Source organism: Palaemon carinicauda, chromosome 14, assembly GCF_036898095.1.
Source record: "Palaemon carinicauda isolate YSFRI2023 chromosome 14, ASM3689809v2, whole genome shotgun sequence".
NCBI classification, from domain to species: Eukaryota; Metazoa; Arthropoda; class Malacostraca; order Decapoda; family Palaemonidae; genus Palaemon; species Palaemon carinicauda.
Genome location: NC_090738.1, coordinates 124,135,127 through 124,153,755, shown reverse-complemented (window position 1 = coordinate 124,153,755; position 18,629 = coordinate 124,135,127). Strand labels below are relative to the sequence as shown.

At 45.2% G+C, this 18,629-nt stretch overlaps 2 protein-coding genes and 1 long non-coding RNA gene across 3 annotated transcripts in view; 2 read left to right on the top strand and 1 right to left on the bottom strand.

The window, feature by feature from the left end:
- The window catches only part of LOC137653740 (E3 ubiquitin-protein ligase TTC3-like), a 43,759-nt gene extending 38,878 nt beyond the window's left edge, over positions 1–4,881 (top strand). The window contains exons 13-15 of the mRNA XM_068387363.1: positions 3,469–3,527; positions 3,715–3,819; positions 4,369–4,881. Coding sequence (XP_068243464.1) covers positions 3,469–3,527; positions 3,715–3,819; positions 4,369–4,771 — 567 coding nt within the window. The 3' untranslated portion in view covers positions 4,772–4,881. The remainder of the gene's footprint in view (positions 1–3,468; positions 3,528–3,714; positions 3,820–4,368) is intronic.
- LOC137653742 (uncharacterized) overlaps positions 1–16,955 on the top strand; it is a 132,825-nt gene extending 115,870 nt beyond the window's left edge. Inside the window, exon 2 of the mRNA XM_068387365.1 lies at positions 7,718–16,955. Within this exon, the coding sequence (XP_068243466.1) occupies positions 10,073–11,605 (1,533 nt within the window). The 5' untranslated portion in view covers positions 7,718–10,072 and the 3' untranslated portion in view covers positions 11,606–16,955. The remainder of the gene's footprint in view (positions 1–7,717) is intronic.
- Positions 1–18,629, bottom strand: part of LOC137653743 (uncharacterized) — a 57,867-nt gene that overhangs the window by 12,055 nt on the left and 27,183 nt on the right. The gene's annotated exons all lie outside the window — the stretch shown is intronic.

Genomic DNA, 18,629 nt, shown 5'->3' with positions numbered 1-18,629 from the left:
GACCTTGGATCCCCTCACGGCAAGGCTCACACCTGGCTGCTCCTCGGAGAGACTCTATTCTTCCAGTCTTTCTCAGCCACAGAAGCCTCGGCAATGGAAGCGGCTTCAATGTCCCTTCTGGAGGCTTTACCTTGGTTTGACATGTGGTCTGGTACAGTCGGCTACCTCGTCAGTCACGAGGACCTGTCATACCAAGACTCCATGCAGTCCCTACAGGAAGTCTTAGCTGCTGGGGCCAAGACAATGGACTTCCTAACCACTACAACAGCGACCATGTGGGGCAATTGGGTTCTCAAGAGGAAATCAGTAGTTTCCAGACTTCATAGGTGGCGGACTTCCTTTTGTACCTCGGAGGAAAAGCTCCTTTCAGTCTCGGCGATTAAGGGCTATCGCTCAGCCTTAAGCCTCATCTGTAGACTGAGAGGGGTTGACCTTTCCGCCTCGGAAGATATCGCCTTGTTGATTAAAGGTTTTGAGCGATCTTGCCCCCCAGTTGAGATTAGACCACCTCCTTGAGACATGTCTTTGGTCTTACGTTCCTTGAAGGGTCTGCCCCATGAGCCCTTAAATAGGGCCTCAGACTACTTTCTAACCCTTAAGACGGTCTTCCTCATAGCTCTGGCCTCGGCTAAACAGGTCAGTGAGCTACATGGTGTCTTACGACGTCACCCATTCTAGGGGATGGGGGAAGTCTCTCAACTTCGTACCAGGCTTTGTGGCTAAGACTCAGAATCTTTCATCTGCCAATGAGAGATTTCAAGAATGTCAATTTTCCAGCCTCAATAAGGTAACACAGGATACAGACCCGTTATTATTGTGCCCAGTCAGGGCGCTAAGGAAATACCTGAAGCGCACCAGACCTTTCAGACCACGTCTCCGTCAACTCTTCCTTAGTACCAACAAGGTAGAATCTCTCGCGACACCATCTCTTTCTGGCTCAAGAAAGTTATTGTGAGGGCTATTCACGGAGAACCAGAGGCAGCACAACCCAAAGCTTATCAAGTTAGGGAAGTGGCTGCCGCACTGGCGTTTAAGAGAAATTTCTCAGTCTCCCAAGTCTTAAGAGCTGGGGTCTGGAAACGCCAATCTACATTCAGCTCTCACTATTTGAGCGACGTGACACATAGGTCTCTAGACACCTTTTCTTTAGGGCCTATTGTGGCAGGTCAACAGGTGCTGTAGCTACCTTACACCCTTTCAGGGGACAGTAGCCATTGGTTGAGGATACTGTGTTACACAAGGTTTTAAGAAGGACATCCATCTATCTTCATCGTTTCCTTCTCCCTCCCATCTAGGGATCCTAGTCTGTAGCCAGTTTTAGCTAGACTCGCCAATGGAAATAAGGTATGAAACTCGTCGGATTCCTCTGACAGGGTATAAGTTATACTCGTGGTCATGAAGTTTCCCCCTTTCAAGGTAGGGGGAATCCTAAGTATAAACGGGTGCGAATCGAATGTTCCTGACCCACTTCATCCTGAAACATTTTTTTCCATGAAGCCACAAGCCTTCAGTTGTGCTAAGATTATGGGGATCTACAAAGAAGATTTACAGGAGATTTTTTCTTCAAGAGAGTTTAGTCTGAGGACTATCTTTCCTATGAATAGGGCCTATGAATAGGGAACTCCTTGGCCACCCTAGCCTCAGGACTAAGTCTCCTATAGTAAAGAATGAGGGTTTGTATCAGTGTAGGAACAAATGCCAAACTTATAACAGAGTTTGGATTTTTCCTAACATACAAACCCGAATTCTTTACTCAAATATTCCCTCCATCACTGCCTCCTAGAATAGTCCTAGCTAGAATCCGTTTGAAGTAAACAGTAGGTACCAACCGGCAGTCCCCTACCACTAACAGGTGGATAACTACCTGCCAGGTCATTAACCCTTTTACCCCCAAAGGGCGTACTGGTACGTTTCACAAAACTCATCTCTTTACCCCCATGGACGTACTGGTACGTCCTTGCAAAAAACTGCTATTTTCATTTTTTTTTGCATATTTTTGATAAGTTTTTGAGAAACTTCAGGCATTTTCCAAGAGAATGAGACCAACCTGACCTCTCAATGATGAAAATTAAGGCTGTTAGAGCAATTTAAAAAAAAAATATACTGCAAAATGTGCTTAAAAAAATAACCCTTGGGGGTTAAGGGTTGGAAAGTTCCAAATAGCCTGGGGGTAAAAAGGATAATGACCTTGTTAAGGTTTTTCTGCCATATGTTCCAGCTTGCGCTAGAATATCTCCTATAGTAAAGAATTTGGGTTTGTATGTTAGGAAAAATACAAACTCTGTTATAAGTTTGTCATCTGTGTACTCTCCAGATGTTCATATTTCTTCTCTCTAAAAGTTCAATTTCATCGACCCTTAAACTAAGTAAGTTCCAGGTTTCTTTCCTTTCAATACTTATGCCTCTTATAAAGTAACGAGATAATCGGGCAGTAAATGGTAACCACTGATGGTTTGTTCAAGCCATAGATCCCTTGTCTTTCAGTTTTAAGTCAAAACAAAGAGTTTACATGTACAGTATATGTACATTGTGAGTATAGAAATAGAGAAGTTTCTATAAACCTCCCCGATATTCATATTGCTGGCTCCCATACTGATAGAGTACAGTCAGCAGTGAATGAACGAGATAGGTCATTTACAGTTTTGAGATAAAATAAAGGCGATACAGTAATAATAAACTATAATCTTATGTAGTCTAGATTGTGACAAACTCGAAGTATTTCTAAATACATTTTGAAATACCAAACTCCAGATTATTCTAATTGTATATTTATATAATTCCAACACAATGTAACTATAATTAGAATTCAAGAAAAATTCAATTTAACTAAAAAATTTTATTAAACCACGTCGCCTTTTTTTGTTTCATTTGTTTGATGTTGGCTACCCCCAAAATTGGGGGAAGTGCCTTGGTATATGTATGTATGTACATTGCCAGCAGCCACTATATGACCTAAAGCCCAGCAGACTGAAAACACAAAGGATCAGTGACATGCACAAGCCATCAGTGATGGCCTTCACCTGCTAGATTGTCTCATTACCCTACTAGAGGTATAAGGCTATTGAAAGAAAAAGGGAATTTTTGGGGATAAATGCCGATAGAACCGATCCTGCATAGAAGCAATATGAACATCATGGGAGGTTCATAGTAATACAGTAATGCTCTAGCCAATTGCAACCACTTTTTTTTTTATGATGTGCAGGTTGGTAAGTGAGGAATGTTCACTTGGGAGAATAAATTAGTTTTATTAGATGATTGAACTTTCACCTAACAAGCACACCTAATAGAAAATTAGCACAAGTAATACAGAATGTTTTTGTATGTGTAATTTATAAGATTCTTTATATTTATTTACAAAAAGTTACTTTTCAAGCATTGACCTTTTTAAGAATCAAGATATAAAGGGCGACTAAACAGGGTTTCAGAAAAATTTATCTTCGTATAAAATTTCTTTTTGTACTCTTCTAGAATTTAACAACTAGCAGTTCCGTTCGACCACAACCTAGGCAGCCTACAAACGGAAAAGGGTAAGCGGAAAAATTTATTTTTCTCTGATTTAAATGAATAAAAACAATCTAGACTAGAATAGGATATTGAAGTAATATTACTGTATTTTATTTTATATTATGATGCAATTATTTCTTGCTCTTTCTCTCTGGACAACATGAGTCTGAAATATAAGTCATGAGAATCACAGTCTTCTGTATTTTTCAGAGGAGCTCAGTCTGTTGCCACAACTGCTTTAGTAAAAGAAGACACAGCTGCTTACAAAAGACTGATTAAAGTTTGCAAAAAACGCCTAGGAAAGGAATATCCATCGTAAGTTTACCTTTAAAGTTTTAAGAATCCGCAGTTACTGTATGTGAAACTCATAGAATGTAATGGAATTTATATATTTGCATCTAGATGTGTGACTGACTTACTACTTTCTCTAGCATAAAGTCGCCGATACAATTGTATCGTTGATCTTTAATTTCTCTTCTTCCTTTATGATTATAAAGCTCACAAATGCCAATGGGGGAAACAAGAGTACTGGCAGCAAAAAAATTTGTAAATTTTGTTATTAAGCGGTTTATGCCTGTCAAGCCCTTTAGCGTAACATACTTTATCTTGAGTAGCATGACTCACGACCCATAGCTTTGAATTTTTGGTTGGAGAATGTCATATTTCATGTTTCCAATAGATTTTTGTGATGAAAACTTTTATTTTATTCTTAGTGCACTTGATCCAGCACACAACCATTTTCTGACCTGGGTACCTACCGGTATTGAATTTTTCTTAAAAAAAATTCCAGGTAAAGATATTTATTTCATTATCCCTTATACCGTACTGTATATACATTGTTTCATATATTATATTTCATTTCAGACCCGACATATGCAGTGCTTTGCATGAGGTTAGGATGAAGAACAGTAACAATCTTTCTGGAATGAGTGTTGATCATATAGTTGATAGCGTTAAACAGAGACTTAAAGGTCAACGGCCTGCTTCAGGGCAGGCTACTGTTGCCCCATGGGCAGGAATTACCCAGGGTATGGGAGGAAAGTCATCTGTACTGGAATGGCAAGGTCTTCCAAGTGGGGAAATTCCACCAGAAGAACAGTGTTCTATATGCCTTGATGCCTTGAATTCAAGTCCAACATTACAGTTACAGTGTCAGCATGTATTCCATGAAAAATGTATTTGTAGTTGGCTTAAACGTCAATCCAATTGTCCCAATTGCCGCACCTATGCATTAATGGATGATGAGTATCCTTCCCTTAAACATTAGTAAACTTCATAGCATTTTTTATACTACGATAAGCAGGTTTATGTGCTTGATATTGTTTGGTACATATTGTACTGAAAGCTTTGATAAAAATGTACCTTAACCAATTTTCAGTTTCTTGGTCATTATTGCCCAGCTTATAAGATTTAATGGATTCCTTGAAGTCACCTTGTGTTTACATCCAAGTATCTTGGATATTGAACAGTATGTGCCCATTGGTAAGGTTTAGCATCCTTTTAGTTATGGTTTTCTTTAAAGGTAGAAAATGAAATGAAGGTGAATATTTACCTAGAAGCTTGGGATATTAATATATGTAGGTATTTTTTCTGAATGTTTAAATTTGTATTTTAAAGTTGGTAATACCAGCAATTACTGTACCTCTTTTAAAATAGCAAGTAAACACTAATTATAAGTTCATTGTACAGTATGCAGCAAAACTGGTGATACCTTTTTATTTTTGCTTCGGACAAGCGATGTTCGTAAGTTGCCACTTGGCATCAAGTCTCATATTACACTTTGCAAACGTGTATGTATGAGACAACGTCGGTCACTTATTATGGATAATTTCATCATTGAATGATGCTAAATTGGTAATAATACTAAAATTATATTTCAAAGCAAAAATTAAATGTGTTAGCGTAGCACGAATTCCTTTATCAAGGTAACTCTGCCAGAGTCAGTGAGACAAGTCTTTGAGCTGTCTGTCTGGATAGAAGAATTCAAAATGGGAAAGAGGGTGTCTAGATGGAGAACCGTTTAAGCTTAGCCCTATAGTCTAATGATAACAATGTATGCATTTGTGATATGATTTCAAAGTTATTACTTATTTTTTGCTTTTGATATTTTCTGTATAAAACAATTTTGTTCCGTAACTGAAATACAAACCACACTCTTTACATGGGGTAATTACTTCGGCGTAGCTGAATGATGAGCCATAAAGTTTTAACGAGGGTTTCCTACCCCTCCCCCCTCACACACACTGGTGAATAGCTCACTTTACTTTTGGCTCGGAGAGACGACAGACCTGTATGCGCTCTCCTCTCTTTTGACTGCCATAATTTTGTTTGCTTTCTCTTTTCAGTGTGTGTATGAAGTTGGCCTCTATTACTCATCATGCGTACGTGCCCTGGACTTTCTGGCCGCCCTTGTGGTACCTTTATGTCTGCCGTGGACACGGATCCTCACTCCTTATGCCCTCAGTGTAGGGGCCAACGGTGTGATAGGTCTAACGTGTGTATTGAATGTAGGGAGTGGTCTACCTCCCAGCGGGAGAGGTTTGCCCAGCGACGTAAGAAGAAGGCTAAAAGGGATCTTTCTTCTTCGGAGGTTTCTTGGAAGAGAGAAAATCCCAAGACTACTTCTTCCGCCGCCCTTTCCTCCTCTGAAGCTCCCACTCGAGCGGCCTCTTCTGAGAGGCCGGCGAGTGGTAGCGTAGACCGTAATGCTATTAACCGATCCCGGGGTGAGGGAGAGGTCGTTGCCTCCCATAGCGAGGCGGCTGCCCCTCCCCCCCCCAGGAGGTATTTGTATCTAATAATGATCTTTTTCAGCTTTGGGCTTCCTTGGGGCTGCAGGGTTCGCCCTCCAAGGAAGTTCTGTTTGACATGATCAAACGGGGTGCGGCTGTCGAACAATCACCAACTTCAGCGGAGATAGATCCTCTGTCTGTGGTTGACGTTGTTGTGTCGGAAATATCCCGTGGGTCTGGCCAAACGCCAGTTCCTGTGGCTGAGGTAGCGGAAGGCTCTGACTCCCCCTCTGAACATCCTTCGAGGGAGGAGCTTAGTCCCACGGTCTCTCCTGCCGGTGATACTCCCTCTCTGGGGAGTTCACTTACAGAGACTCCTCTTCGGAGGCCCATTGATGGTCAGCCTGCTGATCCCACAGGCCCCTCGTGGGCATATAAGGCGGAAGGCTCGCCCTCCCCTTCGCCGTAGAGGCCTTCCTTCCCCCTTCAAAGGGGTTAAGAGGCGCCTCTTCGGCTCGTCGTCACCACAGTCCTCTGCGAAGGAGACGACTCGCCGTTCTCCTGTCCTGCCAGCTACCAACCTAGACCTCTCCGGGGATCGTTCGCGATCCCCTTCGGAGGATGGTCATCCTTCGGGACACTGTGACCTGTCGCCCAGACCATCTACCTCTGGAGCTCCTGATGCATTTAACGCGCCACCTGACACTGCCACTGCGCAGTCTCCGGGCCCTTCGGGGCTGCAGGGACTTGAGCGCAAAACTGCGCCTCACGCCCCTAAGCGCCAGGCACCGCCTGCCGATGTTCCTGCTGATCCTGACTTAGCGTCTTGGCGCTCACCCTTAGGCGTTCGCGCCCCCATTCCTGTTACGCGCCAGGGTCCCCCTGCGCGCCCACGCCCTTCGGTGCCCCGTCGCCCTCCAGTAGTTCCTGAAGTAGCGCGCAAGTGCCTACCTGCGCATACGCGCCCTGCTCCTGATATAGTGCCGCCGCGCTCACCTGCGCACACGCGGCCAGTTCCTGAGACGGCGCCTGCGCATACGCGCCCTGTTCCTGATACGGCGCTCCTGCGCTCGCCTGCGCATACGCGTCCACCGGTGCCCCAGCGGCCGCCTGCACCCACGCGCCCCCCAGTTCCTGTTTCATCACGCGCGGTCCATGAGGTTCCTGAGTTGGCGCACAGGCGCCCATAGGTTCCTGCAGACTCGTCGCGCCCATCAGGGGAAAGACGTGCCCACGCGCACACCAACGCCCGCGCGCAGTTCCAGCTCCTGCGCCCACGCGCTCACCAACGGGACCACGCGTCGCTACAGCTCAGCGAGTCGCCCAAGAGGCTCCCAAGTTAGCACACGGACGCTCACAGCCGCCTCCAGGCTCTCCCTCTAGACCGCACGAGCTTGTACCTGATACAATCGCGCATGACGCTTCAGTATCGCTCCCTGTTCCTGCTACACGCCCCGTTCCCATATTTAAGAGCAACTAAGGTTGCCCCTCATCAAACTCCAGAGCGCCCTCATCCTACGGCGCGCCCCGGTGCGACCGCATCCCGATGCGCGCCCACGATCGCCAGCGCGCCCACAGGCGAGTATGCCGGTCTTACCTGACCAGCGCCAACCAGGTCGCTCGCGACCCTGCTCCGCGACCCTGCTCCAGCGCTAACACGCCCTCAGCCGGTTCTTCCGGACACGCGCTCAGGCGCCCCGTTATCTCGCGCCCTTCGGGGCCGCGCCAGGTCGCTGTGCGCCCACCTCCTGCTCCAGTTCCTGATCACCGCACGCCTACGCGCTCTCGCGACCATGTTCCCGCTCCAGCTGCTGCGCGACCACCGCGCCATCGCTCCTGATCACCGGCCTGCACGCCATCGCGCCCGCCCCCGCCCACGCGGGTGTGCGCGCGCGAGTTTCCAGTATCGCGCCATCCATTCGCGCGTGACCCTGAACAGGGCCTGATGTACGAGCCCCAGCGCGATCGCCGCCAGGTGGACCCTTCCTCGTCGCGTTCCCCTCCCCGCAAGCGCAGACCAGCGCGCTCGCCAGAGGGGGAGCGCTCTCCGGACAGGTCTAGGGGTTCTTCTTTTTCAGCCCTGCAGGTGAACCATCGTTTTTCGACTCCTCCTAGGGATCCCTCGATCCCCTTCCCTCCAGAGGGGGTGTCCGACAGCGCGACTGTCAGACAACAGCCCTGGTTCGACACCCTAGTCAGAGAGCCCTTGTGCAGGCGATCAAGCCGGCCCTCTCTGATTCGGGTCACGAACCAACGGCAGCTTCCTCCCCCCTGAAGAGGAAGAGAGGAGTCTCTCCAGTGGATCCTCCTCCGAGGCCTATTCTGTCCCCGAGCACATCCTTACGCAAGGCTCCTATTCCCCCTCAGACCTTCTCGCCCTCCCCTGCGGAGGAGGATTACCCCTCCTCAGGAGAGTCGGATGAGCAGGAATACTCCCCCATCGCACCAATGGGGGAGGTTCCTCCTCTCCCCGAGAGGTCTTCTTGTCCAGTGGTGGAGAAGGACCTTCCTCCTTCGCTTCTCGAGTCCTGTATCCCGCCCAGGAGAGAGCCTAAGACGATTCCCAAATCGTCAGCTAGGATCAGGCAGGAACCGTCTAGAGCCGTCGAGGATGTCCACGTGTCCCCCCAGGAAGAGCCACTGGGGACGGGAGACTTTGCTGCAAGTCCTTCGGGAGGAGAGCACCAGGAGTCAGAACACGCGTTCTGGCAAGTCCTGACCCTCATGAGGAACCTTAATGGGATCCCAGACCCTGAGGTCCCACCTCGTGAAGGGAAGGACACTGTCCTGGACTGCGTCTACGGCACTCAGAAACCCTCTAGGGCCAGTGCAGCTTTCCCCTGGTCTCAAGGGATGAAGAGTGCCAGGGACAAGGTCTAGTGCCAGCTCTCTGAGCTTGCCTCCTCCAGCAGATCGAGTGCCGGTAATAAGCTCCTCCCTCCTCCTCGAGTCCATCAGAGGAGGTATTTCGAGATCCTCGAGGAGTCTTCTCTGAGTCTTCCCTTGCATCACTCCGTGGAAGAACTCACATGGGGGAGTCCCTCTTGAGAGGCTCTCCAACCGGCATGTGTCCTTCTCAGCCACTGAGATCCTGAGCCAGGAGAAGGTCACCAAGTGCGCCATGCAGGCGACTTCGTGGCTCGACATCTGGCTGGGGTCTCTGGGCATCCTGGTGCGGTCCGAGGACCTCTCCAAAGAAAGCACCAGGAAGGCGCTGGAAACCTTTCTTCTCTCGGGCACACAGACCATTGAGTTTCTGTCCCACCAAGTCTCGAGCTTGTGGGCCAATACGATCCTCAAGCATCGGGACGCTGTGGCCGAGAGGTTCCATCATAAGGTACCCAGTGCGGAGTCTAGCAGGCTCAGACACTCTTCCGTTCTCGGTAAGAGTCTGTTTGAGCCTAAGGATGTGGAGCTCACTGCCGAGAGGTGGAGGAAATCCAACCAGGATTCCCTCATCCATAGGGCCCTGACATCGAGGCCCTACAAACCTCCAGCAGTCCAGCAGCCCCGTCCTGCTAAGGACACAAAGAAGACGACCGTCGCAGCGAAGCCCAAGGTGTCTAAGCCCTTTTCTGCCAAGAGCAGGAGGGGCAAGAAGTCCTCCAGGGGAGGCAAAAACCCTAGAGGTTCCAGCCGAGGCCGGAAGCGCTAGGGTTGGCAATCCCCCTGCATGTCCACCAGTGGGGGGATGCCTTCAGAGTTGCGCGACAAGGTGGCAGCAACTCGGGGCGGATGCCTGGACGATCTCCGTGATCTCTCTAGGTTATCGCGTCCCGTTCACAGCCTCTCTACCTCCCCTGACAGCGAACCCAGTGTCATTGAGCTCTTTTGCCATGGGATCGGCAAAAGGGCAGGCCCTCCGGGCCGAAGTCCAGACCATGTTGGAGAAGGACGCTCTCCAGGAGGTCGTAGACGGGTCCCCAGGCTTTTACAGTCAACTCTTTCTTGTGAGAAAGGCGTCTGGAGGCTGGAGACCAGTCATCGACCTCTCAACCCTGAACGGGTTTGTCTTCAAGGAAGTACCAGAGATTTTGCCTAGACAACAAGATCTACCAGTTCAAGGTGCTGTGTTTCGGTCTCTCCACAGCTCCTCAGGTGTTCACCAGAGTTTTCACCATCATCTCCTCATGGGGTCACAGGATCGGCATCCGTCTCCTTCGTTATATGGACGACTGGCTGATCCTGGCAGACTCGGAGGCAACCCTTCTTCGCCACCGAGACAGACTCCTCGAAGTTTGCCAGGATCTGGAGATCGTGGTAAATCTCGAGAAGTCCTCTCTGCAGCCCTCTCAGAAACTGGTATATCTAAGCATGGTCATAGACACCAATCTCCACAAAGCCTTCCCATCAGACGAAAGGATAGCAAGGCTGAGGAAGGTTGCGAAACCTTTCCTCAATCGAGAGGAACTCTCATCCCAATCATGGCTTCGTCTCCTCGGTCACCTCTCCTCCCTAACCCGTCTCGTTCCCAACAGCCGCCTCAGAATGAAATCCCTCCAGTGGTGACTCAAGTCTCGGTGGAGTCAAGGACTCGACTCCCCGGACATCCCGATCCCCATGGGATCTGCGGAACGAGCGGACCTCAGTTGGTGGGTGGCAGACGAGAACCTACAAAAGGGAGTGGATCTTCTCGTCCCTTCCCCGGATTTCATGCTGTTTTCGGACGCATCAAACAAAGGGTGGGGGGCCCACATTCTGAACCTCAGGACCTCGGGCCTGTGGTCAGAATCAGAAAAGTACCTTCACATAAACCTGCTAGAAATGAAGGCCGTATTCCTGGCTCTTCAGAAGTTCCACCAAGTCCTGGCGGGCCACTCGGTGGTGGTGATGAGCGACAACACCACGGTCGTGGCTTATATCAACAAGCAGGGAGGTACCTTTTCGGAACAGCTATCCCATCTTGCAGTAGAGATCCTGAGATGGTCCGAAGTCCACTCGATCTCACTAGCGGCTCGCTTCATTCCAGGCAAAAGGAATGTGCTCGCCCACAGTCTGAGCAGAGCGATGCAGATAGTGAGTACCGAGTGGTCTTTGGATCCTCAGATAGCCAACAAAGTCCTGACTTTGTGGGGTTCCCCGACAGTGGATCTGTTCGCTACGGCGCTGAACACCAAGCTCCCGCTGTACTGCTCCCTAGTCCCGGACCCCAAGGCTTTCTGGCAGGATGCCTTCCAACAACGGTGGGACAACGTCGATGTGTACGCCTTTCCCCCGTTCTGTCTGATGAGGAGGGTACTCAACAAGACCAGAACATCGGTCAATCTCTCGATGACCTTGATAGCTCCGCTATGGCATCACGCAGAATGGTTCCCGGACCTTCTGCAGCTCCTCACGGAGATCCCGAGGGAGCTCCCTCCACGTCGTGAGCTACTCAAACAACCACACTCCAACATCTAACACAAAGTCGTAGCTTCGCTTCGGCTTCACTCCTGGAGACTATCCAGCATCTCCTCAAAGAGAGAGGATTTTCACAACAAGTTGCGGAAAGGATGTCTGGCCACCTGCGCAGGTCATCCGCAGGAGTCTACCAGGCAAAGTGGCGAGTTTTCTGTGGTTGGTGCCGTGGAAGGGGTATCTCTCCCCCCGATGCCACTTTACCAGCAATAGCAGAGTTCCTTGTTTATCTGCGCGAGGAAATGCGCCTTTCAGTCTCGGCAGTGAAAGGCTATCGCTCAGCCTCAAGTCTTGCCTTCAGGCTCAAAGGAATGGACATTTCCTCCTCACTGGAACTGTCTCTTCTCATACGGAGTTACGAACTTACCTGCCCTCAGTCGGAAGTGAGACCTCCTTGGAACGTGGTTTGAGTTCTCAGGTCTCTTAAGAGGCCTCCCTACGAACCATTACGCCAGGCTTCTGATCGCCACCTTACCTGGAAGACGGTTTTCCTGCTAGCTTTGGCCTCGCCCAAGCGTGTCAGGGAACTTCATGGTCTCTTGTACGACGTCGCCCATTCAAGGGGATGGGGGGAGGTAACATTCAGCTTCGTCCCTGAGTTTGTTGCTAAGACTCAGAACCCGGGAGTGCCGGACCCAAGGTTCGACTACTTCCAGGTTTCGAGTCTCCGTTCTGTAACAGATGACCCAGACCATCTACTGTGCCCAGTTAGGAGTCTGAGGTTGTATCTTGAAAGAACAGCTGCAGTCCGCCCCCAGGTGCAAGCTTTGTTCGTGAGCACCAGGGAAACGAAGAGGAGGGTCACCAGGAATACCATCTCAGCCTGGATTCGTAAGGTAATCCACCTGGCCTTGAATCCTGACCCTCCTCCGTCACGTCGCCCTAGGGCGCATGACGTCAGGGGCGTGGCTACGTCCCTGGCCTTCAAGAAGAACTTTTCGGTGATGCAGGTCCTGCAAGCTGGGGTGTGGAAGCGTCAGACCACCTTCACGGCCCACTACCTGCAAGACATGACACACAGGAGGCTTGATACGTTCTATAACGGGCCCTGTGGTGGCTGCACAACAGCTGGTCTAACCTCAGGCTCTTTATTGGACAAGTAGCAGAAGGTTGAGGGCATTGTTACCCGGTTTTAGTCTGTGTGAATGAAAAGATCTGTCTGGCCCTTTTCTTTTCTTCATCCTCTCCTCCCTTGGAGAAAAACAGCATCCTGGGTCCTTTGCACAGCTGACCTCGAACCTCTGCAGGTAAGCCATGCTCCCTTGTGTTCCTAGTATTAAGTTGTAATACTGTCATGTCCCCATACCCTGACAAGGTGGTATTGGGAGTGTCTTAGCCTAGATTTCCATCTGAAGAACTCCAGGTCAACTTCCTAGGACGAGTCACTGCTCACCTCCACACACAACTCACACCCAGCAGTCTCAAAACTGCCTGCGAGGAGCAGGGGCCCCTCGACCCTTGAGTTCTTTCGATAAACTCGGGTTCGGGGCCCCCGGGCAAGCCAAAGCCAGTATGGCAGGGGACTTACCTCCCTTCCTAAGGGTTAAGTCACCCCATGTAAATAGCGTGGTTTGTATTTCAGTTATGGAACAAATGACAAATTCGTAGATAATTTGTATTTTTCCTAACTATACAGACCTTAGCTATTTACAGTTATGTGCCTGCCAGCCCTGTCCCCCAAGATAAGTCCTACCTCTAAGTAAAGTGAGCTATTCACCGGTGTGTGTGAGGGGGGAGGGGTAGCTAGCTACCCCTCCCTACCCCCCGCTAAGGTGGCTTTTCAATTTTTCTTATTCATTTTATCGTTAAGCCATCTATAAACAGTTGTTTCATTGATGTTAAGAAAAATCTTTTTATATTTCTATAGAGAATCTAATGAAATAAGCTTAGTTACAGTTATCCGGTAGCTGTTGGGTAGCTCTAACCATATTTGACAGATAACTTGCTTGTGAGAGTGCCACTGTGAGAATGCTAGTTGATGTCCGGTTAGACCCTGGCCACAATTACATCTCCGACACGTTCGTTACATTAAATACATTTTTTTTTCATTTTTATCAATGTTATTGGGTTACTTGTTCCATAATCATCTAGCTGATATATTGATGAAAAATATAGCAGATCCTCTAAAATCGTGCTTAATGAATTGTATCTGTTATTGAGCAAAGTTTCAAAATGCTTCATCCTGGGAACCTAGTCTCATTAGAAATGTGAAGAATATGAGAGTAGCCAGTTAGTGATTTACGAACGAAAATCACTAAATTCAGGTATCATCAGTTTTCCTGTATACTGCACCTTCCTTGTAATATATGGATTTGATTATGAATTGCAGGTAAGCAGGTTGGGTTTATAGTCTGTTTTAGTTCCATGTGGGCTTTTAACCCTTTTACCCCCAAGCTATTTGGAACTTTCCAACCCTTAACCCCCAGGCGTTTTTTTTTTCAAGCAGTTTGCAAAATATTTTTTTTTAAATGGCTCTAACAGCCTTAATTTTTGTCATAGAGAGGTCAGGTTGGTCTCATTATTTTGGAAAATGCCTGAAGTTTCTCATAACGTTATAAAAAATGTGCAAAGAAATTGTAAATAGCAGTGTTTTTGCAAGGACGTACCTGTACGTCCATTGGGGTAAAGAGATGAGTTTTGTGAAACGTACCAGTACGTCCATTGGGGGTAAAACGGTTATAGGCATTCTTCCAACCCTCCGCTGCACTTAGATTGTCGTTCTGCTTGATCTCCATTATCACTTCCTTACTTTCATCTTGCTTACCAATCTATTCTAATTTTTACCTCGGTGTAACTACAGGGGTTTCCCTTAGATGCTCTGGTGCTGAATGCCTTGCAGGCCCAGCACTGGGCTATCTAGCCCAAACCATGGTATTCTATTGACAAGATTAGGAATTTTAGGTGTGAAACAGGGTTCTCTTATTAAGCATTGACTTAAAATCAAGATCTATAATGTTCTTCATCACCCAAATAACATTATAAAAAGCTTCATAAATAGCAGTTCTCAATAGGCAACCTTTTTGGTATAACCATATGCCAATGTTACCATAATAGTAGTAACAGCCTGACTGGGAGGGTATTCTCAAATGATGCCTGATTTCAATGGAAGGGTCATTGCTGTAGTGGAAAGGGCTCAATATGTTACAGTGTGTTGAAGATATTTTTTTTTAATCAATCTTTGTGGTAACATCCACAACAAAATCTATAACATACAAAAATTAGTTCACCATTTTTCTTGTATTAATCTGTTGATTACTTATATTATTTCCACTTATGATTATTTTTAGCATTATTTAAGAAAATTTGCACTATGCATAAGATGGGAAATATTTTGGGGTAGTTACAATACAGCCCAACAAGTTTCTCATTACTTTCTGGTGATATTCTAAAACTTGTGTATCATACATAATACATGAACAGTCCTCGTTAGTTTTTCACCATATTTCATTTCTTTCCTCACTGCAAATCATATCAGTGAGTTTTGAATTAATTTTTTTTTTTTCACAATACTGTACTCATTACACATGAAAAGAATGTAGAAAGGAGTGGGCAATCAACATTGTTAACCTTATGAAAATGGCCGGAGACTGACAACTTTAGGTGGTTATTTTTCAAATTCCAATTTCTTTTCATTGATTCTCCTTTTTGTTTTTCCTATGAACACAAACTATACAATATGGTAGTATTAATTGCAGGCATATTAATTTTAGTAATATATATGTGATAGCACATTTAATTGCGAGATATAGTCCGTATGTTCAAAATTTGTTGAGTAAACAGCATTGGAAAATATCCTTGTAATTGACACCCTCCTTGTCTAGCTCACGGAAACAGTGAGGCAGTATTGCCAATGAAATCTGTCAAGTCAGTAGATGGATCAAAGATCTGTTGATTCAACTTTCAGTTCACTCCAACCATTGCTAAAGTTGAGTTGGATAACTTGGTAAGACTAGACCAGTGAACAAAGTACAAGGTGAAATTTTTCTTACATTTCACCCTTTTGGCTATTGGTGGTTGTGTATGGCATGGCTTTTATTGGCCATACATCATACATATACCAAGGTAATTCCCCCAATTTTGGGGGGTAGCCGACATCAAACAAATGAAACAGAAAAGGGGACCTCTTTTCTCTACGTTCCTCCCAGCCTGACAAGGGACTCAACCAAGTTCGGCTGGTACTGCTAGGGGTGCCACAGCCCACCCTCCCCCGTTATCCCCGTTATGTATTCGAGTGATATATTTTTCCTTTAAAAGATTGGTCTTTGTGTGGATTATAAAATTCTAACTTTGCACAATTCTCCTCTTATGATTTAATGCGCAGCATATTTCTTCCACATCATGCTTTTTTTTTCCTGTATCTAATATTCTTTGCCATCACCGTATCCATATGTGGGCTGTCTGGAATTTTAAAATATACCTGAAAAAATATTCAACCTTATTCCTTTTGGTTCAAAGAAATCTGCCAGTAAAACCATATTACCAACCTTGCAAAATCTGGCCAAGAATAGCGGGAGCTCCTGTTTAAAAAAAACAAAAGGGTTCATTGTTTACAGTAAATTAATATCGTCACAAAACCAATAGGATAAAAATTACTGAAAAATATATTCCACTATAAATAGACAATGTTACTGCTGCGTTTGGGCAAATGTAAGTGACATCACTTGGGTTATGCCTCGACAACAGGTTTGAATTTCATGTGTTCAGTATTAAAACCCTATTAACAGCTAGTCAACAGAGTTTTCCCAGTGAGCTGAGGCTTTTGTCTCATAAGTTTAACTTAAGTTATGGTACATAAGTTTTAAACCACTGTTATGTATAACTTGAAATCTTCAATTTTCTTTAGGTTAAGATAATTTTTTGTGCCTTGATCCCATACATATATTTTTATACAATATAGGTAGATTTAATCACATGCATATTTGTAATCTGCTCTCATAGGCAACAAAAAAGCATCTTGTACGCATATTTTATGTAATACCTGTATGTTGTGAATTTAATCTATGAATGAAAACGTGTACCTGATTTTGTAAGTTTGGCTAGTGGTATGTTATATCAATTTATAGTTTGCAAGTTAATGGTAAATATTTGATGTGAAATAGAAGCATTATTTTTCCAATGTGATAGAACAAATCATGATTTTTGTTTTATTTTACAATATCCAAATTATTGTTATTTATGTATAGTACAAAAAAAGTACTTTTTGGTTGTTGAATTCTCTGCTAATATATCACATTCATTATTTTTTATGTTTTGAAAACTTGTGACAAAATATGGTTGCATTCTTTCAGTCAAATTATGGTAAATTAAATCAGATTAATATGGTGAATGACATTTTCTTTACTCTAATAAAAAAATCATGTATGATTGTGTTTTTACATACCAAAAGCACAAAAGGGGAAGAACTGCCAAAAACGGAACAAAACACCAAGAGCACAAAGAAAAACGACTAAGCGAGCAAGTCCAAAACAGAAGGATGTCCTAGAGGGCGCTCGTGTTAGGTGTCGGTGGCGTGGTCCAAGTGTGGTTCCTAGGGCCTCTGTTACGGCCCTTCCCTTTAATGAAGGAATTATCTAAATGGAAGACAGCCTGTGAATAGTGGTTTTCACACGCCCCTGCTTTATACACGACACCCACAAGGTGCTCGCGCGAGGGTAGTAACCTCTGCATTCCATGCTTTTATCTTTCTCTGGTATATTTGGAAGATTTATATCAGAAAAGTGTAAAGAAGGACCCTTTTCACCGGGCGTCACAGGTCTCTCCCCAGAAATAGATTTTTCCTTCGTCAAAATCCCTTTTTTCTCCACCCTACCAGCGTTTCTGGTAGTATTAGGTAAATTCACTGTTAACATTTATGCTCTAGACCTGTATATCACAAATGTTATTGCCAAGTTACTATAGCTGTAAAAGATAAAAAGTAATTTTAATGGAAAGTCTATATTTGTTTTTGGCACGATTTATATAGAACAATGTCAATTTTCGTTTGATGTATAGTAGTGACAAATAGACATGATGGTCTTACTTAAACCGATAAGTAAACATACTTACACTTTAAAAAAATTACTGTAGTTTAAATACTAGAAATGGATAATAGAACCAATATCAGATTAAACACTACACAGAGAATAGCAATACTGTATACGCAAGTCTATTCATGAACACACGTCCATATCCAATTAGCATAGAAAGCTCTAAATACAATGCTCGGCTTCAAAATACATATTTCTAGTTTTTGAAATTTGTAAGGAAAGAAACCTGATGACAAAATTGCGATATATAAAAAAAATAAATTGAGACAGACTTTCAACATTATAGAAGTTAGTTTTTTTTCTAGTATTGTTTATAATTTGTATAATTTCAAGTTTTGATGCACAGAGGCTGGGTGGTGGGTTTCTGTTATCATTATTACTAGCTAAGCTACAACCCTAGTTGGAAAAGCAAGATGCTATAAGCCCAAGGGCTCCAACAGGGAAAAATAGCCCAGTGAGGAAAGGAAATACAGAAATAAATAAACAATATAAAAAGTGATGAAAAATTAAAATGAAATATTTCAAAAACATTAAGAAACCTTAAAACAGATATTTGATATACAGTATATAAACTATAAAAGGACTTATGTAAGCCTGTTCAACATAAAAACATTTGCTACGAGTTTGAACTTTTGAAGTTCTACTGACTCAACTACCCAATTAGGAAGATCAATCCACAACTTGGTCACAGCCGAAATAAACTTCTAGAGTACTGTGTAATATTGAGCCTCATGATGGAGAAGGCCTGACTATTAGAATTAACTGCATTATATTGCCGACTTTAGAACTTTTCAGCATAAGAACAAACGATTAGAATGCCTCTCGTTCTTACCTAGGGGATTTACAATGCTTTCACTTCCCTTAAAACCTCTAGAAATTTGTGTTGAGTGATAGCCTTTAACTACTGATTCTGTGAGGTGCTCCTCTCACTGAAGAAAGACAGGGAAGAACACAATTGATTGAATGGTGG